The sequence below is a fragment of the Gobius niger genome, assembly GCF_951799975.1.
Source record: "Gobius niger genome assembly, chromosome: 6".
NCBI lineage: Eukaryota > Metazoa > Chordata > Actinopteri > Gobiiformes > Gobiidae > Gobius > Gobius niger.
Window position 1 is genome coordinate 31,245,391 of NC_136857.1, and position 24,827 is coordinate 31,270,217.

At 42.6% G+C, this 24,827-nt stretch overlaps 1 protein-coding gene across 1 annotated transcript in view; it reads left to right on the forward strand.

Moving 5' to 3' along the window:
• Positions 1-24,827, forward strand: part of nphp4 (nephronophthisis 4) — a gene marked incomplete at its 3' end in the record, with an annotated part of 350,376 nt that overhangs the window by 306,409 nt on the left and 19,140 nt on the right. The window contains exons 20-22 of the mRNA XM_079557985.1: positions 1,475-1,674; positions 21,539-21,728; positions 22,122-22,211. Of these exons, the coding sequence (XP_079414111.1) occupies positions 1,475-1,674; positions 21,539-21,728; positions 22,122-22,211 (480 nt within the window). The remainder of the gene's footprint in view (positions 1-1,474; positions 1,675-21,538; positions 21,729-22,121; positions 22,212-24,827) is intronic.

Consider the following 24,827-nt stretch of genomic DNA (forward strand, 5'->3'; position numbering starts at 1 on the left):
GGTGCCTCTGGAGTCTCCTGAACATCAAGGTGTAGGACCCTCCAGAGGCTGCAGTTGTGCATAAACCTTCTATCCGGCCTCCCCTAAACTGTTCATTGAAGCTGATGAACAGAAACGGCTGCAGTGGCTCAGAAATACATGAAGACTCATTTTCAAACAGTCTTGTTCACTGATGAGGCCGTGGAACCCTGGATGGTCAGATGGATGGAGTAGTGGATAGTTGGTGAATGACCGCCATGTCCCAACAAGGCTGTGACGTCAGTAAGGAAGGGGCGGAGTCATGTTTTGGGCCAGAATCATGGGGAGAGAGCTGGTCGGCCCCTTTAGGATCCCTGAAGGTGTGAAAATGACCTCTGAAAAATATGTGGAGTTTCTGACTGACCACTTTCTTCTATGCTACAAAAAGAAGAGCCGTGCTTTCTCTAACAAGATCATCTTCATACATGACAACGCACCACGTCCTGCTGTAAAGAAAACCTCTACAACACTGGCTGCTATGGGCATAAAAGGAGAGAAACTCATGATGTGGACCCCCTCCTCCCCTGACCTCAATCCTATTGAGAACCTTTGGAGCCTCAAGCAACACATCTATGAGGGTGGGAGGCAGTTTTTAATCCAAACAGCAGCTCTGGGAGGCTATTCTAACATCCTGCAAAGAAATCCAAGTTTAATGGATTTAAGATTTTTGAAGCTGCTATCAAAGAAGGGCTCCTATGTTAAAATATAACTTGACCTATTTGATTGGGTTTGATTTCAGTAAATATGACCTCCTAATGCTACAAATTCAACAAATGACCATTTTCAGTCAATTACAAGCAAAATGTTTGAAAAAGACATATGTTAATTAGTCCTCACACGCTTCCAACACACGTGCAAAGTATTTTCCTACTTAAGAACGTGTTGTGAATCTTGCACAGTTTCTTGACACTGCAAGTTTCTTGAGATGTTCGTGAATGAGGCCCTTTGTTTTTATCCTCTTCTACTGCTGAAGCGCTCCCATCTGTATTTACTGGATTGTAATCTCATAATACTGTAGACAGAACCCGAGAGTGTCCTTCACATTCTTTCAAAGCCCTCAAACCATCCACAGCCTTTGTCTAAAATGTTTGTTCATCACATTTTTCTGAGGAAATACTGTATTTTTGTATTATGTGGGAATTAATGTGTTGACTTGGATCAGGAGGACTTGACATGAGAAGGTGAAGGTGGGTATCAAAGCTAAACCCAGTGGGGAACCTATATTTCCAAGTATTAGGAAAATGTAGGCCCCCAGATTTAGAAAAGTGCAATTCTAATAAGGACTACAAACTGATTTTATACATACTTAAATGTTCTGAGTACACAAAATAAAGAATACTGGAAATGTTGTCAATCCTTAAAGATAAAGATCAGTTGCCATTTTCACCTCAGACCCCGAATGACTAAAACTGCCAGTGTTCCCCAGCCTGATGGCGTGTCTGCTGTGCTGTGGCAGGACTCAGCGGCGAGCGTGTCCGGCCCTGGCGTGGAGCGTGGGAAGGCAGAGGGCATCACCCACATGCTGAGCCAGGCCATCACCCAGCAGCACCTCCTGTTCAGCGCCCTGGGGTCCGCCGAGTACCTGGAGTACGTGCTGAGGAACCCCTTCAACGCCGCCCACACGGTCACCATCTGCAGCGACCACCCGAACCTCAGGTACTGACACCTACACAGCGTCCATGGTTCCCAAACGCTTTATCTCAATCCATGGTCCAGCTTATCCCTCCTTCACAGAGTAAAAAACATCCGCTGAAGCTTCACTACAGAGAAACTCACAGCAGATCGCTCTGACTCTAGTCCTGACAGAGGTTTGTTGTGAATGGGAGTGAGTGGAAGGGACAGTGGCTAAGGGACAGTGCGTTTGTTAAACCAGGAAGAAAGGCAAAGGGAATTTTCATAAGTAATTTTAGCATTTTTTAACCAACAAAGTTACACAATGATGATTTGTTTGAAATGAATCTCGAATATCTGCAAGAGACATCTTTTGTTTTCCACTAAGCACTAAAGGAAACTTGTATACACCCTACTTTCTAGACAAATACTTTCAATTCCACAAAGTCCTGTGGTTAAGGCGCCCATAGTCGTTCACAATAGCAGAATAAGGCCCTGTCCACACGAGGGCAAGCTCAAGACTAAACGCAAAAACACTTGATCAAACCAGCGAACCAACTTCTGCCAATCTAAGTCCCAGAGTAGAAAGATCTCAAAACACTGTTTACGTGGCTCCATAATTACGCTGTCTCTGCAAGCCACAGGTGACAGCCACAAGTGACACTGAGAAAAACATGGCAGAGTTAGCCTCCATTCAGTCTTTGTTTTCGGACTGACAGTAAAAGTCCGATCTCTAAAAGTGTTTCTGCTTTAGTCCCGTGAGTCTGAAGAATAATTTCACCTTCTCATCGCTTCTGTAGTTCATAAATCCATGAAGCAGTTTCATTTTCACAGCGCTGTTGCTGTCTACGTTGCAGAAAAATGGTTCTATTTTCTGTGGTAGTGTCTGCAAATAATAAGTTACTTTATTTTCTCTTTCGGTAGCCTACACCCCCTCCTGGAACCGCCACCTTAACGTGGTGGAGGGGTTTGAGCACCCGAATGATCCTAGGAGCTCTGTTGTCGGGCGCTTCTTGCCCCTGGTAGGGTCTCCATGACAAAGAGCGGTACAGAAGCCCCTTATGAGAGACCAACAGGCCCGGTTTGGAACCATGAGGCCGTCCCTCCGTGGACCCACCACCTGCAGGAGGAGCCATAAGGGGCTGGTGCAGTGTGATTTGGGCAGCTCCAACAGCTGCAACAAAATCAATCAACAACTATTGCAGGAATGTAGTGCAAAATGTAAATAACACCTGTTTACAGTACCTACAGTGACTTTAAATCATGTGTTTGTTAACTCAAAGAAAATGTGATATTAGATAATTTTGAAAATGTCAGTTCAGCATAAATTATTTTATAAGCACATTTTTAACATGTACATATCAACAACCTTTGCAATGAAGGTCGGAAAACTGGGAAGTTGGTGCTAAAACGCTCTGTGATAAACATGAGACACCACAAGTGTTTCCTTAACTTTGCAAAAGGAGTGAAACAGCGCCCCCAATTTGACGCGGGTGGCCAAAGAGTGCACTGCATCCAAATTTACCATTGAGAATGAATGGGAAGTGAGTTAGTATTAACCATACACGGAGCAAAAGTAGGTCACCCTTTGGCCAGCCAACACAATTGTTCCCGCGGTTCTCACTTTGGGCACCCCTGGTTTAAAGAGAACGACACCCGTTATGTTTTCCTGTTGATATAGCCTGAACCATAAACTTTTAACTTGGACTTTTCACCTGAAAAGTATTTTCATCCTCAATGGCAAATTTATTGCTGTGTCTTACTTTGACTTGCGCAAAGTTGGAATCTGACAACAAAACAGAAAGACAGGTTGGCATTAATTCTTTGTTTGGCAAAACATCTCAGGACAGTTTTGTGTTTAATCCAGAGCAGGGTTAGCCAGCTGCAAATGGCCGGTAAAAATCATTTCCATCTGCCAACATATTTTTTGGCCGACAGGAAAAAATATGGAGAGGAAAAACAAAAATAGATTAAACAATACCCCCCGTATTGTGCAAAATCGACTTTTTTCAATCTTTACATCATGTTATTATGTGATTCCCTAATTAAAAACATGTCTGAAGTGTTGCCTTGGCACATTCACGTATTTTTGGGTAATCTGTAAAAACTCTAATGGCGGCCATTTTAGGGATAGGTTCGCCTGAGTCCTCCTAGGAACGCCCCCACCTCCTGGAGACGCCTCTGACCTTTCGTCACCAGCCGAGTAACCAACCACTGCGCCTTAGCAGGGGGGATCTCCCCACTGATGCCACAGACAGCGTGTGGAGGAGGCGTCAGAGGTTCTTAAAGAGACAGAGGCCTATTACAAGACATTCGCTGCTGCCATTTTGAGAGGGCAATTTTATACAAGGCAGTTATTCTAATTTACTGCATTTACAGACCAACAGAAGGTTTGGTCATCATTGTAGTGTGCTATAGACTGGTGCTATGTGATTGAAAAAAGCATAATACCCCCTCTTTAAAGACAATATTTCTCCGAAGTCCTTGACTAACATAACAGAGTGTTTTCGAGGCAGCCCTAAATATTAAAAAAGGTTCAATATTTCTATCAAAAAAGTTTCGATTTACGCCCATCTTATAAAGCGCAGTTGAAACACCATCATCGTGCTGGAAATGGAAAGCTTTCTCTTCGTGCTTCATCACATTTTCCAAGAAAACGGCGAAGTACAGGTACATTACTTTTATAAACGTGTGTTAAGAACTGATGAATTTGATTAGGTTATTTTTTAAACTCGCTTCTGTTCAGTCAGACTGACATCCTGGGAGAGTGGCTGGGTTTAGAGGCGTGTTCCTCGGTCAGTCTGCGCAGACGCCTCGGCCTACACACAAATGATTATGCAAATTGTATTTCAGTGTCTTAACGGAAAAAAAAGATTTTCAGTGAACCTCATGGATGGTATTGTTACCGATGTTCAGAGCTGCTCTAGAGAGTGGCAGAGCTGGGTCGGTGGTGAATCGCACGAGACTGATTTTTGATGACTTTAGCACTGTCAATTTGTCCCTCCATAATATGTCAGCGGTGAGAGACTTAATCACAAATTTTACACCTGAAGCCACGTTAAAGCGCGGAAGGGCATCTACAGTACAGCCCAGCCCTTGCTGTGCAGCTGATGCTGTCAGATCTGGATAAGGACAGCGTAGGGTCATACCTTCTGTTTGAGTGAGTGTAGATGAGTGGGGTACGTCCGCGTGATACCTGCCGCTGTCCATCATCAACATTATGTTTGGATTTGAGCTGTTGCATTTTTCCCCACATCATTCTCTCATTAGAAATAGCCGTGTTCTTGGACCCACTAAAACACTTGTGTAGCGCTCTGTCTAAAAGTATATTGTTATTGATAATAAGCCACATTCATTATATCTCTTTTTAATGGCCGGTAATTCTTGTGAAGGGCCAACATTTTCCCACCCAGCCGGTCAAAGTGTCCGGCAAAAGAAGAGTCTAGCGGAACCTCTATCCAGAGCTTGACTCCGTGTGGGGGCCTGATACATTTAGTTGTGCCCTAATCTGAGAAAGTGGTGGCACTGCGCTGTCTGCTGTCTCCCCTCCCTCCTCTCGGAGCGTGGCACGCCTGAGCCTGTCATAGTCTGTCATTAACCGTGGCGTCGCTCACACCTCGCTCCCCGTCTGCGAGGCTCACACTCTGGAAGCAGTCAGGAACTATTTTCATCCGCCGCAGTGTGAACGTGTCCTTTTAACAGCACTCGTTGGAAACATTGGTCCCCACCGCTCAGGGTGTGACTGGGTGACTCACAGCTACGACTCGGGCTTTGAAGGGCCCTCAGTAAATTGTTTTCCAGGGCGGACAAAGTTTGATCAAATCAAAGTATTGTAGAATTCCTTTTGCAAAGATTAAACTGATAGAGGGGAGAGGAATTACCAATATTGTTGGCCTTATCATAATCTGAAATGTTCTAGGAGGGTTTCCCACAATATCTACTATAAATCGTTTTAAGACCCTCATTGTAAACAATGTGAACAGCAGCAATTAAGGTTACAAAACAACCACTGAAAAATCATTATTCCATTTTTGGGTGACTCACGGCCTATTCTGAAAGAGTAGAAGATAATTCTTTCTATATCTGGCACTTGGAGCAAAGGGATTTTTGCCTCTACTGCATCCATAATTTGGGTACCAAATAAAAAGGGCACCACGTCCATCTATCCTCCACCTATCCATCTACAGTTTTGGTTTTTTTTTTTTTAAATTGTATTTAGTTACGGAATACTGAATACTCGCCGTAAAATGTATTTAGTAACATATTCCCTTTGCCCAATCAGAGTACTTAGAATGTTTTAATTGAACAAACACTAGATGTGCCTTTAAGACTTAAATTATGATCAAAACCACCCAATATCATACATTTAAATGGAAAATATTGAATAAAATAAAATGGTTCTGCAACCCACTTTTGGGTCCCAACCCACCAATTGAGAATCACTGCTCTAAACCGTGCCTATTTATGTGGCAGTATAAGTAAACTCTGTATTTTGAGCTGAGAACAACGTCATTATTATTTATACTTTTGTCATGCTTGTGTGAGTATTCCTGCTTACGCTTGTGGTTCATAGACTTTTACCTGATCGTGTCAGCACCCAAATTGTCTCCTTTCCAAAGCATGTCTTGTGAAGCTACTCTACCAAAATGTTTCATTAGTTTTGGCCGTTATTTACATACCACCGGTGCACTGAAGTGCACGTGGCTCAGTGCACGCTCGCGGACCAGATACTACATGTGGAGTGGACTTTCCTGGACTCTCTTGGTATCTTGCTTGGTGACTTTAAGAGGAACTTCAGCAAGGAATGACCCAGGTACAGACAGTTTATTAAATGCTGAGCAGCCTTTCACACATCTCAAGACACTTCCAGCCACCCCTGCACCCGCCACCATCAACCCCCCCCCCACTCACTGCTGAGGCCACTCCATCAAAGGCCACCACAGACCCCTTCTGGCCTACTCCTCCACCCTGAGATGGACCGAACAGCTGGCTGTTTTCAACACTTCCTTGGAGTCATGGCACGTGCCAGCCTGCTTCACAACGTCCACCATCTTCCCTGTTCCCAAGAAACCAAGGATAACAGGACTTTATGACTACAGGCCGGTGGCGCTGACGTCTGTGGTCATGAAGTCTTTTGAGCGCTTGGTCCTGCCCCACCACAAGGACTTCACCGCCCTCCTCCTGGACCCGCTGCTGTTTGCCTACAGATCCAACAGGTCTGTGAATGACGCTCACTCTGGCCAAACGCTTCATCCTAGAGCATCTGGACACTTCAGGAACCTACACCAGGATCCTGTTTGTGGACTTCAGCTCTGCCTTCAGCACCATCCTCCCTGGACTGCTACGTGACGAGCTCTACCAGCTCAGCGTGCCCGACTCCCTCTGCAGGTGGATCACTGACTTCCTGACGGATCGGTGACAGCACGTGCGGCTGGGGAAGATCTGTACTATGATCCTCTCTCATCTGACATGTTTGCTCATAAACATGCCAGCTTACATTTAAACATGTAGTGAGCCTCTACAATCGGGCCTTAAAGGTCTTTCTCAAAATAAATGATTATTTTCAAACTTCAGCAATTGTAGCATTGTCAAACTGACTTTTAAATGTCACAATGCAATATTGAGGCGGTGCAGCAGCACTGTACTCATGTTTTAGTGTTGTGTCTCGAGTGTTTGCATAGTCCTCTCTTCACAATGTCTTATACTTTTAACTGTTCGTAAAAGCCCATCTGGGGACAAGTGCTGCAAATGAGCTTCTGCTCTAATCGCCACGATGCATAAATCCAACTTCTGTTACAGTTTGTCTATGTTTTTGTATCCTTCCCTATCAGATAAACCAAATAATTAAATAAAAACTCAAATTAGCAGGCTGACTTAACTCGAAACACAACTCTCGCTTCCACTGTTGTGTGGGTATGTGCAACCCCCCTGTAAACACTGACTAGTTTGGGCTCATTACCTGCCTATCGACCTGACCTGGCATTGGCTCAGCATCATTAGCAGATAGTGCTCTTGTTGTTGTCTTGATTTGGGTCTACTGTTGATAGCAGATAGATGTTTTATGAGGCCTTTTCACGACAAAAACAACTAATACTACAGACCATCCTTTCACTGTGGCTATAGGATTTTGACCTCGCTGTCATTGTAAGAGCAGAAGTGGGTCGTGGCTTAGTTAAGTTCACCATGGTAACAGAAGGAACAAAACATCAACAAGACATCATCCAAAGAGAACTTTTCATTTCAACTATAGCTACATGAACACAGACCAACTTACAAACTTACAAAACAATGTTTCATGTACTATGTCTAGTGCAAAGCAAGCAACAAAATGTGATCATTAAAGGGGCTAGATGCAAGTTCGCCATTTTATGCTCACTACTGCCACCTCAGGTCATATACGTAACTGCAGTCTAGCACTTCGGACCCGAATTAACACCTTTTTGAGTGACAGTGCAGGATTTTAGAGGCATTTGTGGTGAACAGGTCTGAGCTCATTCTACCCTTAGGACATTGTTGGAACATGTGGGGGGAGGAAAATACTTAATTTTAACATTTTTAACTCTGTATAGTCCCTTTAATATATTTCTTTCAGAATGTTTACCAGTGCCAAACATTACTTTATGTTATAAAGGTACATTAATACATATTATACTCCGAGATCTTGCTATTACCAAGTTGTCATTACCATCCTCAATATAGTTTTAATTTGTGTTATTATTATAATTTATTTATTGAATAGAGTTATGTGTGAAGTATGATGTCAGCCCTGCATAGTGTGGTGCGTTAAAAAGCCAGGGTGTAGAGTGGGCCAGTTGAAGAGGGCAGTGACTCAACAAACCCCCAAACAGCTGCCCTAACAGCTGCTTTTGTGGATGATGTTCCTATGCTGCGTGGTGCATTAAAAGACAAGGTTTTTTGAGCTTCAAGATGAAAAGGTAACCATAGCTGGCAAAAGGTGAAACATCTACTTGTCTAAAAACAACGAGCACAGATGACGACTGGGACAATTCTTCTCTCGGTTTGGAAAACTCATTTGAACCGCCTCACCTCAGTTCGTGCTTTGTTTTTTATTGACATATGTTTTGTTTGACATAGGCACATTACAAAGATCTGTTTTCAATGAGAAAGTGCTCACTGCAGCAGCAGCCCGAGCGCACCGTGTACTCCCAGCACTCACCAACGTCCTCAGTGGAGCTGATTGCTTGTTGCTAAATGTACAGACTGACTTCCTAAAACGTTTTGCTTGCATTTTTTTTGCATTTTTTAGTCTGATGACAGGGATGTATAACATGTGTACAGTAGGTGTCAGTCTCCCGTGTGCACCGGTGGAGGCTGGTGGTCTCTCGAACAGGGGAAGCTCATCATGTTTCCTGTTCATTTTCATGGACCTGCATGTACCAACATTGTAGCGTACATTTCTACACACAGCCTTTTGTGCAGACAGGTTTAGTTTAGACTTTGGATTCATGGTTAAAATCAAAATGTTTAAGAAGTACTAAATAACTTGTTTACCTAAATAAATCCTTTCCGTAGTCCCTCCGGAGTAATTCAAGTGTTGATGGGATGATGAAAAAGCTACAGTCTGGTATAAGCATCTTTTCTCACAAGCATAATGTAACTCAGTACATTGTCCTGATTAGCAAATAATTGAAAAAAAAAATGATTGGGGGGTCTTTCATCTCCCACTGGTGCCTCTGGCCAGAAAACCACAATTGCAACTTGACTGCCACTAATGGAATCACGAGGAAGAAGTTAACAGGCTAACGGGCAAAACTAACTGTGGGCTAAACTATCACGGATAATTAATGAGTAAAAAAACACAACATGACACGACACCTGCAGTGACGCTTATGGCCTCTAGGGGCATAAGTTACAAGCAGTACATGCAAAAATTGAATTAGGGGGAAATGTAGTAGGCAATTCCATTATAACAGTAAAGCTATGTGGAATGTTATATTGTTTTAGTCCACTGTGAGTCATGTTTTATCGATAGTTTATGGTTTTATCAGCTATGGATCAAGTTTGGCTTTACCCAAAACTTTTCGACTTACAGCCTAGGCCAGAGTATATTCATGTAGGTAAACAGATGGCCTAGCGTTTGTTTGTTGACTAGCCTTAAACGGCGGCTGCGTTGCTTTACTTACCTGAACCAAAGTGTTCACTCCTGATAACAGTTATTCACTTCAGTTGCCGAACTGGGTCTTTAGGAAACTTGTAGAAAGCGAGTTCCTTTTTTGAGACAGGGTATTGTACATCCCACAGCGCAACAGGCAGATGCCATAACTGCAGCGTTCGGTGTTTCGGTATTCAAAATGACGGCCACAACAATGCTGGACGTCGCGGGAAACGCATGTGGACAACAGCTGAAAACATCTGGCAAGTTCATCATTTGCAATGTTTGGTGGCTGAGGCTAACGGACTCTGAAAAGTCTCCCGGACTAGCTGAACTGTCCGCATACGTTAGGATCGAACGCCTTTGGAGTGAGTTCAGCTTCTCTTGTTGCTGTTTGTGTTGAAATATCATCTTGGCTCTACTCTGCGGAGTGATCTCCAGCTACGTCACACAAGTGTCTTTGAATAATAAGTAGCTCTCTGCCAGTTTTGTTCCATAAAAGTAGCTCACAGACCCCGGATCTAAACCCCCTTGCACCGATCGGCCCAGCGACGGAACCGCCAAACTCCTGGTGACGAGACTGTCTGACTTGTGTTTTCCACTTTACTTTTCTGGAGTTGCGTTTCTCTCCCGCTGCAGGGGGAGATTAAAAGCCCTGCAGGTGCGTGTGTGTGGGCTGGAAAAGCCACACAAACAAGACACATCATTTTACAGCTGTGATTGCTACCGTCTTTCTTTCTTTTTTTTTTTCCCCTGCAGAAGAATAATATAATTGCCGACTGTTCACTGCGCGGCCCATTAAATCTTATCTGCCGTCAAACGCTGCTCTGCCTGCTCCGTGCGCCCGTCGCCATGGAGACCACAGACAGGATCGTTCCTCTGTCATTGTCTCCCAGATATTTTCGAAAAGCTGTCCTTATGTAACTCTCTGCTGTGTTAAAGGAAGTATATGTTCGACAGGAAGGAGAACAATCTGTTATCTTTTGAAAGGGCGCAGTCGGCGGCGGTTATTTCATTAGGGCTTTTTTGCGAATAAAACCCGCTCGCCCTTGTTCTCAAGGTCCAAGTCAAGTCCAATTGCTGCTCTTTGAACTTCAAGTCCTTTCAGGTCTTTGAGACTTAGAGCGTGTTCACATGTGAGTTATAAATTAGTTGTGATGGTGGCGCTCTTTGAACATTTGGTCGGTATGATAGTGACGTTAGTCTTCAGATTCAAGACTAAAACCCCAACTACATTCGGAGGCACTGATGGGTGCCATGGGGCTCAAGCACCCACCCAAATCTTTGAGTACCCAGCCGAACAATGTGGAATACTGTTTATTTGTTGGGGTTTATGGAATTATTCAGAGGTGCCAAGGCAAATACTAGAGGAAGGAAGCAGCTGAAACAAAAAATTGTAAAGGCAAGCAAAATGCTAATGCTAAATGCTATTATCACCTTTTTCAACAGCAGAATGATGTTGTGAAATATTAAATCCGTACGACCTTCCTGCTAATAGTGGGGGCGGTCCTCTCTCTCGTTTGCCAATGAGACGCCAGCAAACTGTTCACGTCACAATTTTGTGATTCATGTTGACAAAGAAAAGAGTCATGTGTCCAAACGTCGTAAACCAAATACAGGGCCAGTTCCTCACTTTGGAAATACGTGCTAGGGCAAGCTGTGCATGTGCAAACACGCGAGAACGGCCGCTGGTTGGGATAAACGTCAGTTAAACAACATTGTAAGTGAGACAGAACTGTAGAAATGTTTGCGTGATGGGGAATCACAGTCTAAAAGCATTGTCATTCCATCTCTGTAGTACAGTCATAACCTTGATTTCATTATAAATAAATAGGCTAATCGCAATGTATTCACTAATGCTAATGCGGCTAGTGTCTGTAGCAACTTATAAATACTCTCAGGTCTGTGCTTGTTAAAAAGGAAGGAAAGACTGACCTTTATAGTGCCTTCATGTCGCCTTTAGAGAATCAGAACTCTACTCTAATCAGTCATTAAAAGAACACGACACAACAAAATGTAAGTGTAAATTTTTTTAACAAAAAAATAAAGAGCGAAGATAAAAATGCCACTTGACACTTTGCAGCCCATACAAAGAGTCCTGTGGCAAAACCAATGGGTGATGGGAAGCGCTTCTCTTTGGTCCTCATGGCAGGGAGCTGACATAGTTGAAATACCACCCCCTGGTGGCCAGGGGCGACTCCAAAAGACCCTTTCTAAACAGCGTAGCTATGATGACTTTGCACCTTGCTAACACAGCTTAAAAGCCCGGCTCCAAAGAGTTTAATTTTGTATTCAAAATGCTGTCACCCATGTGACAACACTGGGCTGTGTCATATTTTTAACCTCGCTGTTTTTTGTACATGACAATTAGAAAGTTGAAGCCTAAATCTATGATTGACAGATGGAGCACTGGGAAGGCTCATAGCCGGTCCGCTCATGGGCGGAGCTTCCCTCTTTTTTTGCCCTTTTAAAGGATACTAGTGGGTCATTTTTATACTCACTACCGCCACCTCAGGTCTTATTTGTAACTGCAGGTTCTATATTAAGCTCGTGCATGACGGCACTTCAAACCCGAATGAACACCTTTTTGAGTGACAGTGCAGGATTTTAGTGGCTGTTGTGGTGAACAGGTCTGAGCTCATTCTACATATTAGGACATGGCTGGAACATGTAGGGGATGAAAATACTTAACATTTTTAAACTCTGTATAGTCCCTTTAAGGAACATTGTCTGTTGGAGGAGATCAGCCATGTTATTTTCCCAGACAACATGGGCTCATTACTATGAATGGGGCTATATGGATAATCATCCATCAATTGTAAAGTATATGGGCACTTAAACATTAAAAAGTATTGAAAGTACCCGTACTTTGATAAAGTATCGACACTTGGTATCGTGGCAAATCACGGACTGTATAATACCAGAAATATATTGTTTCAGCCCTTGCAGTTTGGGAGTTCAAGATTCTTTTTATTTTCTTATATTTTACCATGTTGTGAGAACATAGGAGGTTTTGTTGGAAACTGTAAAACAAAAACATTCTCTCTTTCATCCAGGGTTAGGGGCTCGCCAGTTTGTCGACTTTTGACCATTCAGAAGATACTGTGGAATATTTAATCAACTGCTCTGTGAAACCCATGGACAGGATCTTGTCAGGACCACACAAACCAAGACTTTACATGGAAGAGACAACCTCACCATGACAGATAAGCCACACGTATTTCTCCGGGTTTGTGTGTTGTTTAGCTAAAAGCAGACGCTGTGGTTCAAATGCTTTGAAAACTGTCACCTTCAGGTTTGTGAAACTTTCCCGGCGTCGTCGCAGATTAATGTCCGCTCCTCTCCTCCGCCTCCTCCGTCTGTTTGTCTCTATCACTCAGAGGCCCGGGGTTAATCCCGGCCCTCCATCAGTCCCCTGTTCTCCAGTCGGCTCACGCCCGGCTGCAGATTAGCGTATATCAGCTTGATCAACACAGGCCCGAGCGCTGTGTGGACGAACGGCTGTGGCATTAACATGACTGCCCCCCCAAAGTCTCCTCCGTCTAATTGGGAGAGATCAATCCGCCGATCTGTCCTCTGCGGATAAGTGCAAATTGATTTTCTTTTTTTTTTTTTTGTCTTGAAAGGCCGCGTGACGCCAAGTAGATGCCTGAAATTGAGCGTTTTTATTTTAGCTTTCTTAGCTAACGACCAAATAATGAAAATGCAACTGGCTTCACGACCCTAGGTAACCTCAAACAGACTTTTTACAAGACTTTACGGCCTGTACACATCGGTTTATGACTTAAGGTGAGACGCTGCAGGTGAATAGGGCAAAAAAGTTACAGAAGAAGTGAGATCAAATTGAAACGTTTGCTGAACATTACTGATATAAATATGTAGTTTTTGGAGTATTACTGCGCCTGTTCAATCCAGTCCGAGTCAGTGTTTTTTTTCGGATCCAGTCCGTGTTTTGCGCTCAGTGACCCAGGTTTATTTGAGGAGGCAGCGCCAGAAAAGATCGGAGAGACAGAGACAGAGACAGAGACAGAGACAGGAGCTGCCTCTGAAGAGCGTAAGTTTAACTAGAGCGTTAGATGACAATAAAATTAACATTACATCCCTTTGGTACTTTGTAAATAAGAAAATCCAACCCAAATGCAACAGTTGAGTTTAGCCTAAACTGTTTAGGTGAAGCCGTTAGCCTCTGTTTCACATGAAGTCACTGAAGTCAGCTCTGTTGGATTTTGTAGAAAGAACTTAGCCTGCTCGTGTCCTGACGAAGACCAGGAGGCGGGACCACATTACACCGGTTTTAGAATCGCTGCATTGGCTCCCCGTGTGTTTCAGGATCGATTTTAAAGTTCTTTTTATGTTTTTTTAAATGTCTTAATGGTCTTGGTCCTTCTTATCTTTCAGAACTGCTTTTACCTTACGAACCTTCACGGCCCCTTCGCTCCTCCGGCAGAGGTCTCCTAGTTATTCCTAAAGTCAACAAAAAGACTCACGGTGAGGCGTCTTTCCAATATTAAAGCCCTCGCCTCTGGAACGACCTGAGGAGGAGCTCAGGGCTGCAGAGAACGTTCATGTTTTTAAGAGCAGCTCAAGACCCACCATTTTAGTTTAGCTTTTAACTGACAAATCTATTTATTTAATCCTAATATATAAAATGTACATATATGGGAGGTTGTCCCAGGCGCATTGTTTTAAATGTTGTAATCTGTAAAGCACTTTGTGATACCTTTTGGTATGAAAAGCGCTTTATAAATAAAGCTTGATTTGATTTGATTTAAATGCTATTTTTAGCTCCTCTGGTTTTAAGCAGAACACAGACTTATTACATGTGTCCAATTAGATCATAAACTGTGGAACTCACTGAGAAATATTAAACATGAATATGAATAAATGTGGGAAAATGTCCCACAATGTAGTTACTTCCTGGAAAGAGACAAAACGTCATAAAATAAACATTGTAAAGGGTGAGTTTCATCTTTTTAATGTTTAAGGAGAAAACGAGTGGAAAACGAACAGCACATGCAAAAGTGGATCAGCATTTTTTTTATTTTTTTCTAAACCACAAATCTAATATTGTATTTAAATATTAGATTTGTGGACCTGATACTGTAATACAGGCAACATCAAATGGTGAATTAAGTGCAACATGGCCACAGAATAGCATAATTAATTTTCCAGCTTGCACCCACTATTTAGGGGTCATACCGCCTTTGCTCTGCCCAATCCCGTCAGACCTTGGAAGCTAAGCAGGGAAGGGCCTGGTCGGTACTTGGATGGGAGACCGTTTAGTAACACCAGGAAGCCTAGCGAATGTAGTGAGTGAGTGAGTGGTGGTGGTCGGAGGGGCCGATGGCGCAGACTGGTTGCCTCGCTTCTGTCAGTCTACCCCAGGGCAGCTGTGGCTACAACAGTAGCTTACCACCACCGAGTATGGAATGAATGAATAATGCAATGTAAAGCGTCTTTGAGTGTCCAGAAAAGCGCTATATAAAACCAATGCATTATTATTATTATTATTATTATTTAGCACCTGTGTTGATAAATGATCCCCCATGCATGTTGGCTCAGCTCCACTGCAGTCTGAGCCTCTGAATCTACACTTGCTACAGCTTTCTCTCTATAAAGCTGTCAATGAAATTATAAAGTCATTTTAAAAGGGCTAGATGACAGTTAGCCATTTTATACTCACTACTGCCACCTCAGGTCATACGTGTAACTGCAGCTTCTATATTAAGCTCGTGCATGACGGCACTTCTGACCCGAATTAACAACTTTTTGAGTGACAGTGCAGGATTTTAGAGGCATTTGTGATGAATAAATCTGGGTTAATTCTACACATTAGGGCAAGATTGCTTGGTCAAGGGCCGATTTTCTTCATAGTAAAAAGACCAAGGGTCGAACCTGACAATTTTAGCCCAAAGTAAAACTTACAAACGCCAGTGCTGTGCCTAATATATGACCTCATTTGGTGTTCTGTTTGGAAAATTTTAAGAAATTGACAGTATTTCTCACATTTACCGTACTTAACCCCTTAAGTACACATTTTCTCCAATTCAACCTTTCCCAAATCTAAAAAGCTTCTTGGAAAAAAAAAAAACATCAAAAGATCAACAAAAACACCCCCCCCCCAAAAAAAAACAGGCAAACAAAATGCACCAAAAAAGTGAAGACACCACCACGGCAACGTGAGGAAAAATCGTAGATCAGTTTTGATGGTCTTAGCTTTCAAATGAGGCGTTACTCCAAACTGGAGAAAATGTGCTTGGTTAAGGCATAGGTTAAGAGGTTAAACTCTACAACGGTTAAAGTACCTCTGATTTGTGTGAAGTTATTTCTCAAAATCATCTTGAGGGCCAAAGGTTCTTTGCTAGAGGGCTGGATTTGGCCCCCAGGCCTGACGTTGCCTACCCCCTGCATAAGGCCATTGCTGGAACATGTAGGGGGAAAATTAAATACTTTAATTTTAACATTTTTAAACTCCTTTTAAGTTGGTCAATGTTGAGATTTTTTGCTAGTTCTCTCCCCTCACATCTGTCAGAGTAAAAAAGAAGAACCTTCCCCTTCACGATGCTTTGACACTAGTGAATCGGGTGACTTCATCATCACGGTGCATCGGTCGTTGTGTGTCATGTTTGGTCTCAAACGTGTGACACATGACTCCGTAATCCAAATACGGTCATTTTCCTTTCTGGAAGATGGACGCCTTAATGACAAACCCCGGCCAGAGGAACTCAGTGCAGACATAGTCATAGTTCTGCCCGACTGAGAAGAGAAGTATTTGCTTTGAAAATCCAGATATTTGCACTTAAAGTGACTTGTCAGCGCAGTCTTTTCATCCGCGACACAGAATTTAATATACATTCATGTTTTTCAAAGGGTGAAAAAAAATCTGCCGCATTTTATGACTCTGGATAATATCAATCAAAATGTGTGCGCCTTGAGTTTTCTGATGCAGCGCGGCACTCTGCCTCTCTCTTTCTACTATATTAAAGCTGTCTGGACTTTGAAAACACGCCACACAGACATCAATGACATCAATGAGGAGAAGACAGACTCAATATGTTGGATTACTCAATTGTAATCACGTTTTTTTCCCCATGTGGGGACAACATCAGCACAAAAATCAAGAAAGTCCTTTTTTTTGTTATCCAGGCAATGCCATTTCTTCCTTTCATCCAGCCTAATTTACTCTTAATACCACGGGCAATTGGGAGTAATCTATTCACGCGCCTGTCTTCTGCGGATTAACGCGTTTATTTTTACCCTTTTATTATTTATTTTGCCTCCCGTCGACAGCGTGACACCTCGTAGCGCCTGTCTGCCACCTCCTTCCACAGCTCGGCGCGTGTAAATGAACGCGCTCTGAAAGTGTGAGGGCACGGAGGGACGCCAGCCCCGCCGCCTCGCAAACTTCTCATACAGCCTGCACTCCACAAGTTGAGGAGAACTCATTTTACAGCCGGGAGTACAGCGGAGTGTGGGCACGTCAATATCCAAAAGCCAGTTCACTATAACCAATCTTGTTGAATGGGTGAGCTACTTTTACATAAAAAAGGTGTGTGTAACCATGCAACTTGTTTATTTGATCTTTGTGAAAGTCCCATTGAAATGTCTATATAGAGGAGTCCTGGTCTGACATATTAACCCCTTAACTCCCACCTGAACCGAGCACATTCTCTCCGGTTTGGCTTTACCCCCAGTCCAAAAGCTTCTGGAAAAAAGAGAGTGAAAATAGCAACAAAACTGAGACGAAAGCAATGATGGAAATGTGACAAAAAAGTGACGAAAAATTGATGAAAAAGTGGCAAAAATGTCACAAGGAAATACAAAAATGTGATAAAAATTTGACCAAAAAATGACAAAAAATTTACAAAAAATGACAAAAATGTGATAAAAAAAATGACAAAAAAATGACAAAAATGTGATTAAAAAATGATGAAAAAATGACAAAAATGTGATTAAAAAATGACAAAAAAATGACAAAAATGTGATTAAAAAATGACGCAAAAAATGACAAAAATGTGATTAAAAAATGACGAAAAAATGACAAAAATGTGATTAAAAATGACGGAAAAAATGACAAAAATGTGATTAAAAAATGACGAAAAAATGACAAAAATGTGATTAAAAAATGACGAAAAAATGACAAAAATGTGATTCAAAAAATGACAAAAATGTGACAAAAAATGACCAAAAAAAAGACAAAAAAGTTACAAAAATGAGTTGACTACCCAACAAAAAAATGATGGAAAAAAAATCTGATGACGTGAGGAAAAAGATCCTCTCGGTTCAGGCGGGAGTTAAGAGGTTAACAGATGAACATAAAAAAACAATAATAATTCAGAAAGAAACAATTTTACTTAAAGCAGTACTAAGTAACTTGTTTACCTTAGTAAATCCTTTCCATAGTCCTTCTGGGTGTAATACACGTGTCATGGGATGATTGGAGGGTCTTTCAACTCCCCCTGGTGTCTCTGTCCAGAAAAGCACAATTGCAACTTGACTGCCACCGGGTTGGAGGCACCAATACACACTACTGGAATCAAGAAGAAGAAGCTAACAGGCTAACGGGCAAAGCTGACCGTATTTACAGCCACGTTTGAGTGAAAAAAATGATCTCCATTGTGTAATTGGATGTACAATATCCCTCTGTCTCTTTGTCTTTTCTGTCAGCGTAGTATTTACTCTCACGGACAATTACTAAGTTAAAAATTGTGGTACTTGCTACGACACCCGCAGTTGCGCTTATGGCCTCTAGGGGCAAGAAAGATAAAGGATGTTTCTCAGTCATCCTTGGATCAATTTTTAAAAACTCAGAGAAACCATACACTCATTCCTCACTGCCTTACTGCCACACTTGTCTCCTTGTACATGTACCCCAGAAACGGATCCCATATGGAATTAAAATGGTCTACTTTTCCTTTTAGTTCAATTTTTATTTTATTTTTTCAATTGGAGGTGTTTCATTATATAATGTAACAAATTGATATAGGTTGGAGGATTTCTTTTATTCTAATTTAGTAATATCAGCCCTTACACGTCTCTCTCCAGTGCTCAGGCTTGTCGTTTAGACTACTGTCACAGTTTCTTGTCAAAACAAAGGTTCAGAACTCTGCAGCGAGGTTACTGACTCACACCAAACACTTCATTGGCTCCCAGTCACTTTTCCTTGCCATTTTAAAATCCTGATCCTGACCTTTAGAGCCTTTGCATGGTCAGGCTCCCTCCTACATTAGAGACTTGTGTTGTCCTTATACCCATTCTCGGAGGCTGAGGTTTCTGGATCAGAACTCATGGTCCCTAGTACTCATTTCAGGATCAGAGGTGATCGCTCCTTCCAGGCAGTCGCGCCAATGCTATGGAAGGATTTTCCGCCTTCCTTAACACTTGCTTGATTCTGTTGATGTTTTTAAGAGCAAACTGAAAACCTATTTGTTTCAGAACGCGTTTTAATCCCAGTACTAGTTGTTGTTTTATGAACATCATGTTTTGTGACTGTGAGTCTTCTGCCACTGCAGCAATACCAAATGGTGACTTCTTTTTTGCCAGACAGTGCATATAATAATATTTTTATGGATTGTCAGCCAAAACAATCAAACGAAAACGGCAGATATCATTTTTGTGAAAAATATTACACTTGAAGATTTAAACCTCAAAACCACATCAGTTGTATAGCAATTAAAGCAGCAACCACAAAATAGTTATATGTTAGTTTTGTGAAGTGGGTTTCTGAGGAATAATGAATGATAAGCAAATGGTTGAGAGCAAGTAATATTTCAAATAAATGAACTAGAAACTGGAAAGTCTGGAAATATTGACGAAGTGCTATTTGTAAAACAATTTTGTCAGGCCGGATTTGGCCTGACGAGCCACGTCAGAGTCTGGTCTCACTCATTTTCTCATTTTGATTTTTCACTCAACCCCTAAATCAACTGCACATCAGGTAAACTGCATGGTAGAGAAATAACTAATAACATTGCGTCACGGGGACGTCTTAGTTCCTGTTCCCGGCATTATGACTGAAGTGTGTTACTGTCACCACCGTCCACTGTGATGAAGCAAATGAGCCATGCGTCTGGCGTCGATGAAGCGTTTGTATCCAGGCAAGAGTAACGTTACTCATACTTGAGGTCATATTTACTCTTCCCGGACCGGGTCAGCTCCAGGCATCTGTGGCCACAACATTGCGACAAGTGTAACACGTTGACTGTGTAAAAAATACTGGTTGCAAATTCCTACTCTATATTCTTTCCAAATGGAACCGTTCTAAATATGTCAAAGCTCGTGTCCCGACGGAGCGGCCCCAGAACAGTCTGACCCTCCTGATCACGCCTCAGCTCCTTTGGTTGGTCCAGGGAGGGGAAAAAACGCTGACAAATGCGACGTGCCATATGTTTGTGAACACTGAACGTTAACATTTGAGGTCTGACCGCGAAATGATGCTCCACTTTTACATCACAGGTGTGGAGTTCAGATTCAGTGGGAGAAAGTGACGTTCGTAGATATTAGCTGTAACAGATAGCTGTGTCTATGGGATAAGTGTCTGTGTTTGACCCTCCTTCACCATCAGGGTCAGCGCCTGCACAAGCAAAAAAATGCCATTTAGTCTTAAAAGGACTTGAAATGTGCTGGATCTAAGACAATTTATGCTGATTTTGAGATGATGACTGATTTATGGAGTGTCTTGAAATGAGAACTGATGGAACAAGCATTCATTTGCTTAAAATAACACAAATGTAATTATATACTGGCAACAATATAATTTTGAATTATGTTATGTCAGCAATACAAAACATGCTCCTATGATCTGCTCGCCACACAAAATGCTATTTTTACAATGAGTAATTAAAGAATGGATTTGGATGGATGGAAGACTTTAACTCTCATGTTTGGCTCACTTTAGTGACATCTCCATGGAGACGTCCTGCTCCTGTTTGAGGAGAAAACACACACATTCATTTCAACCATAAAAATACTTGTATTTTATTATGTTTATTGGGTGAAATGTTATGCAGTGTGTCTTTAACCTGTACGCTTAAGATAAGACAACAACACTTAAATTGAGACATAAAAAGTCAAGAAAAAACCTTCTTCCATTGGCAGTAAAACAACCCAAACTTACTCAAAGCACATAATCAGATTATTCAAGTACTTTTCATTTATAAGACAAACGTATTTCCAGTGATTTTAGTGGCAATTATTGCAAATACAATTAGATTAGTTTAGATCTGTTTAAATGAAGCCTCTGCGTTATTTCAACCTGATAGACTAATTTCAGCATCACCGACCTCCAGCCAATGATCGCTTCCGTGAGGGCCACACCTCAGCCATCAGCGCAGAGCCGCACCTCCGTAGCAGCCAATCATCGCCCTCGGCCCCGCTTTTAAGCCCCAGCAATCATGGTTCGTTCGCTTCCCAGCTGGGCTGCGACCCGCCTCCACCCCGTCTCCACCTCTTCCGTCCACGGCCTCTACCTGCTGCATCTTCATGGGTCTCCTATACCACCACCAGTGTCCAGGCTCCGGGGAAGACATCCCTAACTCCAAGCTGTTCATCCATATTGACTTTCATACATCCATGTCTACCACTGGGGTCTGATCGGCAAAACTAATATGCATGTCAATAAATCTTCCTAATCGCTGCTTTTGTCTGTTTGAGTCTATCCAGGTTGAATAAAGATTAAACACTTTCAGGAGCAGATTGTTTCTAATAATCAGTCAAATTAGTCAATGAAAAGTGCCTACACCGAGCTGGTTTGTTTAAAAACAGATTATTCACTTTGTCTGTCTTTGCCGTCTGCAGTGTGATCACCAGTGCGGCGGAGTGGCGCTACTTCAAATCCCTCACTCCCACTGCGACGGCGGTGGAGGAGAACATGTTCCACCTGGAGCCGGGGGCCCCGGGGCCCCGAGTCTACCTGCGGCCCAAAGAGAGCCTGCACATCCCCCTCAAGTACCAGAGCTTCCAGTGCGACCACAGCAGCCCTCCCCATGTAGGTCGCAGTCAGCAATACTTTTGACTTTTACTTCAGGGAAGGTCTTTGGCTGACTTTCTGCTGGCTAGTGTTGGGTTACGGCTACTTCCTGTCCACATGTTAACGTACATTAAAAGTAGAATTACTCAAAGACCTCATGGAGACACAGGCGTTTTCGCTCCCAGAGACCATTACTGATCTGGCGGCCCAAGAAAATAGTACCATAAAACAGCTGTCACGCCAAAACAAAGAGATTCAAATTATCAATCGGATCGAATGCTAGCTTTGTCTTCCCACTGTGCGCTCTATCTCCTCTGCTCCAGACCCTCACGCCTGCTCTTATCTCTCCTCCGTCTTCAGAGATGCGTTTCATTTGTCTTAAGCCGTGTGTTCCTTATCGTTCTGTGCCAGGGCCCGAGTCTCCTCACACCTGCTGCAGGCGCCAGTCCTGGGGCGGCCCGGAGGATCGCGCCCCACATGGCTGCTCCCAACACCATCAAGGTAGTGTCTCTGTGTGGTGGAGGTTGTTTCCCTGGTGTTTTTGGCCCGCCTCTCTCCTGCCGCTGATGCGCGTGTCTCCGGGCTGGAGGCGCACACTAAGCTATGCATCTGGGTCACATTGGAATGCAAATAAATGTATGGAAGCGTTTATTTGTCTTTATTCAGAAGTGTGAGCGCTGTATGTGGGGCGCTGATGGAGTCGGGTCCATATGCTCCATACTGATTGTGGGATTCTGTGCCGCAACTTATCGGAAAGGTTTGATTTGATGTCACGAGGCTTCTCCTGGAGTTAAAGCCACGCTGCGGAGCATTACAGAGTGTGTGTTGTTGAAGGAACAGCCCACTGTTTTTCCATACTGAGATATGTTCTTACCTGAGTTTAGACCAGTTGATACGTATCTGTCTGGTCTTTGTGCCCGTGGAAGAGCTTGGTCACTTCTGACTCCACCCCCGTTTGGAGCTATAGGAATACATTGGGAGACAACATCTTTGGTCTTTTTGCGTGACTGAGCGCATGCACAAAGACCAGACAGGTACACATCAACTCGTCTAAACTCAGGTAAGAACATACTGTATCTCAGTATGGAAAAATGGTGGCCTGTTCCTTTAAGGCGCAGCTAAGCCACACAAGCCTCTATCCCTACTGTTGTTCTGACTGATGTTCATTCACTGGAGAATAAAACGGATTATATTGGTCTGCCATGCTGTTTAGAAGATGGTGAAAGACTGTTGTGGAGCGGAGGAACTGACCAGTGCAGGACACCACGCTCTGAAACGGGGACATCCCTTTTATTGCAAAGTTGTGTCAGTCAGAATGATGCCATTCATTTGATATTTTCAATATGTGGAAGGCCATAAGCATAAAGTTACACTCACTCATTCACACTTCTTTTCATACATCAGTGTCAGACCATGGAGGTGAGGCAGGGGGAGTGTCCTGCCCAAGGACACAACGACAGAACAACATTACCTCACCATGCCAGATTTATTGAGCTTTGAACCCACAAACAAGTTGAAAAGAGCTTGTTAAACTAAATTAAATATACAAATATCCCTCTGAGCAAATCTTTGGAAATAATGCCAGCAAAATAAAAATATAAATTCAAACTTGGCTCCATCCATTACTTAGACGTCATAGGAGAATATTTGAAGGCCTTTTTTTTTTATATGAAAACATGAAAAGAAAGAAAACTTGGTTACATTTTCCTCATTCTATGTCAGTAATCCACAGCAAAGATGTTAATAATGCAGCGTCTCACATTAAACCAGGCCGCACTCCAGGTCTGTTTCTGATACTGATGTAGTTATTATAATATTTATAATATGAGTAAATCCTTTTGTCTGTAGTGTATGAAGTGGCTGCGATGTGAGTCCCAGTTTGACACATGTTGGCCGTCATGTGCCGGTCTGTCCATGCGGCTCAAGCTGACAGGCTGCGTGAGGCCACAGGGTCACGGCGGGGTCATGTCAGGGTCAGGAGTGCTAAGCTCAGCGTGACAGGCCTGGACTGTCACTGACTCTCCACAAGCCCCCCCCCCCTGGACACGCCGCCGTCAGAACAGGCAGGGTCAGGGCGTCGGATATTCCTCACCATCAGTCCTGAGTTTGGAGTCACTTTCACCTGGAAACAAAGAAACGCTCTAATCGAAGCCATTTTATTATTTCTGTAACATCAAAGGTTGTTTTCTCAGAATGCTCTTTTGTCACATTGTGGCAAAAATGTCTTCATCTAAAGGAGCTCCGACAAGGACCACATAACGTAACAACATACATTCATGTTTTTTTCTATATGATGATTTAATGAGGTCAAATTAGACTTTTTTGTTCTGTAATTGCTAGTTTATTTAAAGGCTAAATGAGATAGTCAACATCCTCTCTGAAATTGTAATCCTTTATCTTTATGCCTTTACCCTTACGTAAAAGCTAATATAATGATTTAGCCATATCTATAGGAAGGTGTGAATGTTTTCAAAAGAGCTTCTATAATAAGATATTTCCTCTGATCTGTGCCTCATGAATCCACTTACAAAATCATTCCCAAACAAGCCAATCTAGCAGATAAACAGATTTCCATTTGCTCGATCGGTTTCCCTTTCGTTTACACCGCGACATTACAAACACAGTTGCTCATGATTCTTTTGGGACTCTTCTTCTTTAAGATCTGCTCTCTGCACGTTGGAATATTAAACCTGCCGCTCTCTGGGGCCCGACCGATATGGAGTTTAGGGGTCCAATACCGATGTGAAGGGGGTTGGCTTGGACCTTAGCCGATATATAGACCGATATTTTAAGTTAGTTTATATGATGTAATTGTTTTTATCTCTGAAATAGCCTTTAGCTAAACATTTATTGATATAGTAAAGGTTTCAAACATAGAAATATATGTATCTAGTGTTTTTTGATGGCTGATACTGATATGCACCGCTGATATTTTTGGAAATTTTAGAAGCTTCTAAACGTGTCGGTGTTGAACAAAAAAAAACAGTTCCGAAATTATACACAAAAGTCTACAACATAAAATGTATAAAATAAGTACAAACTTGTGACTCCGCTCACCTAAGGCCTGGGGAAATAGTGGGACGGCTCATTTTAAAGCTCTGACTGAGCGCTTTCCAA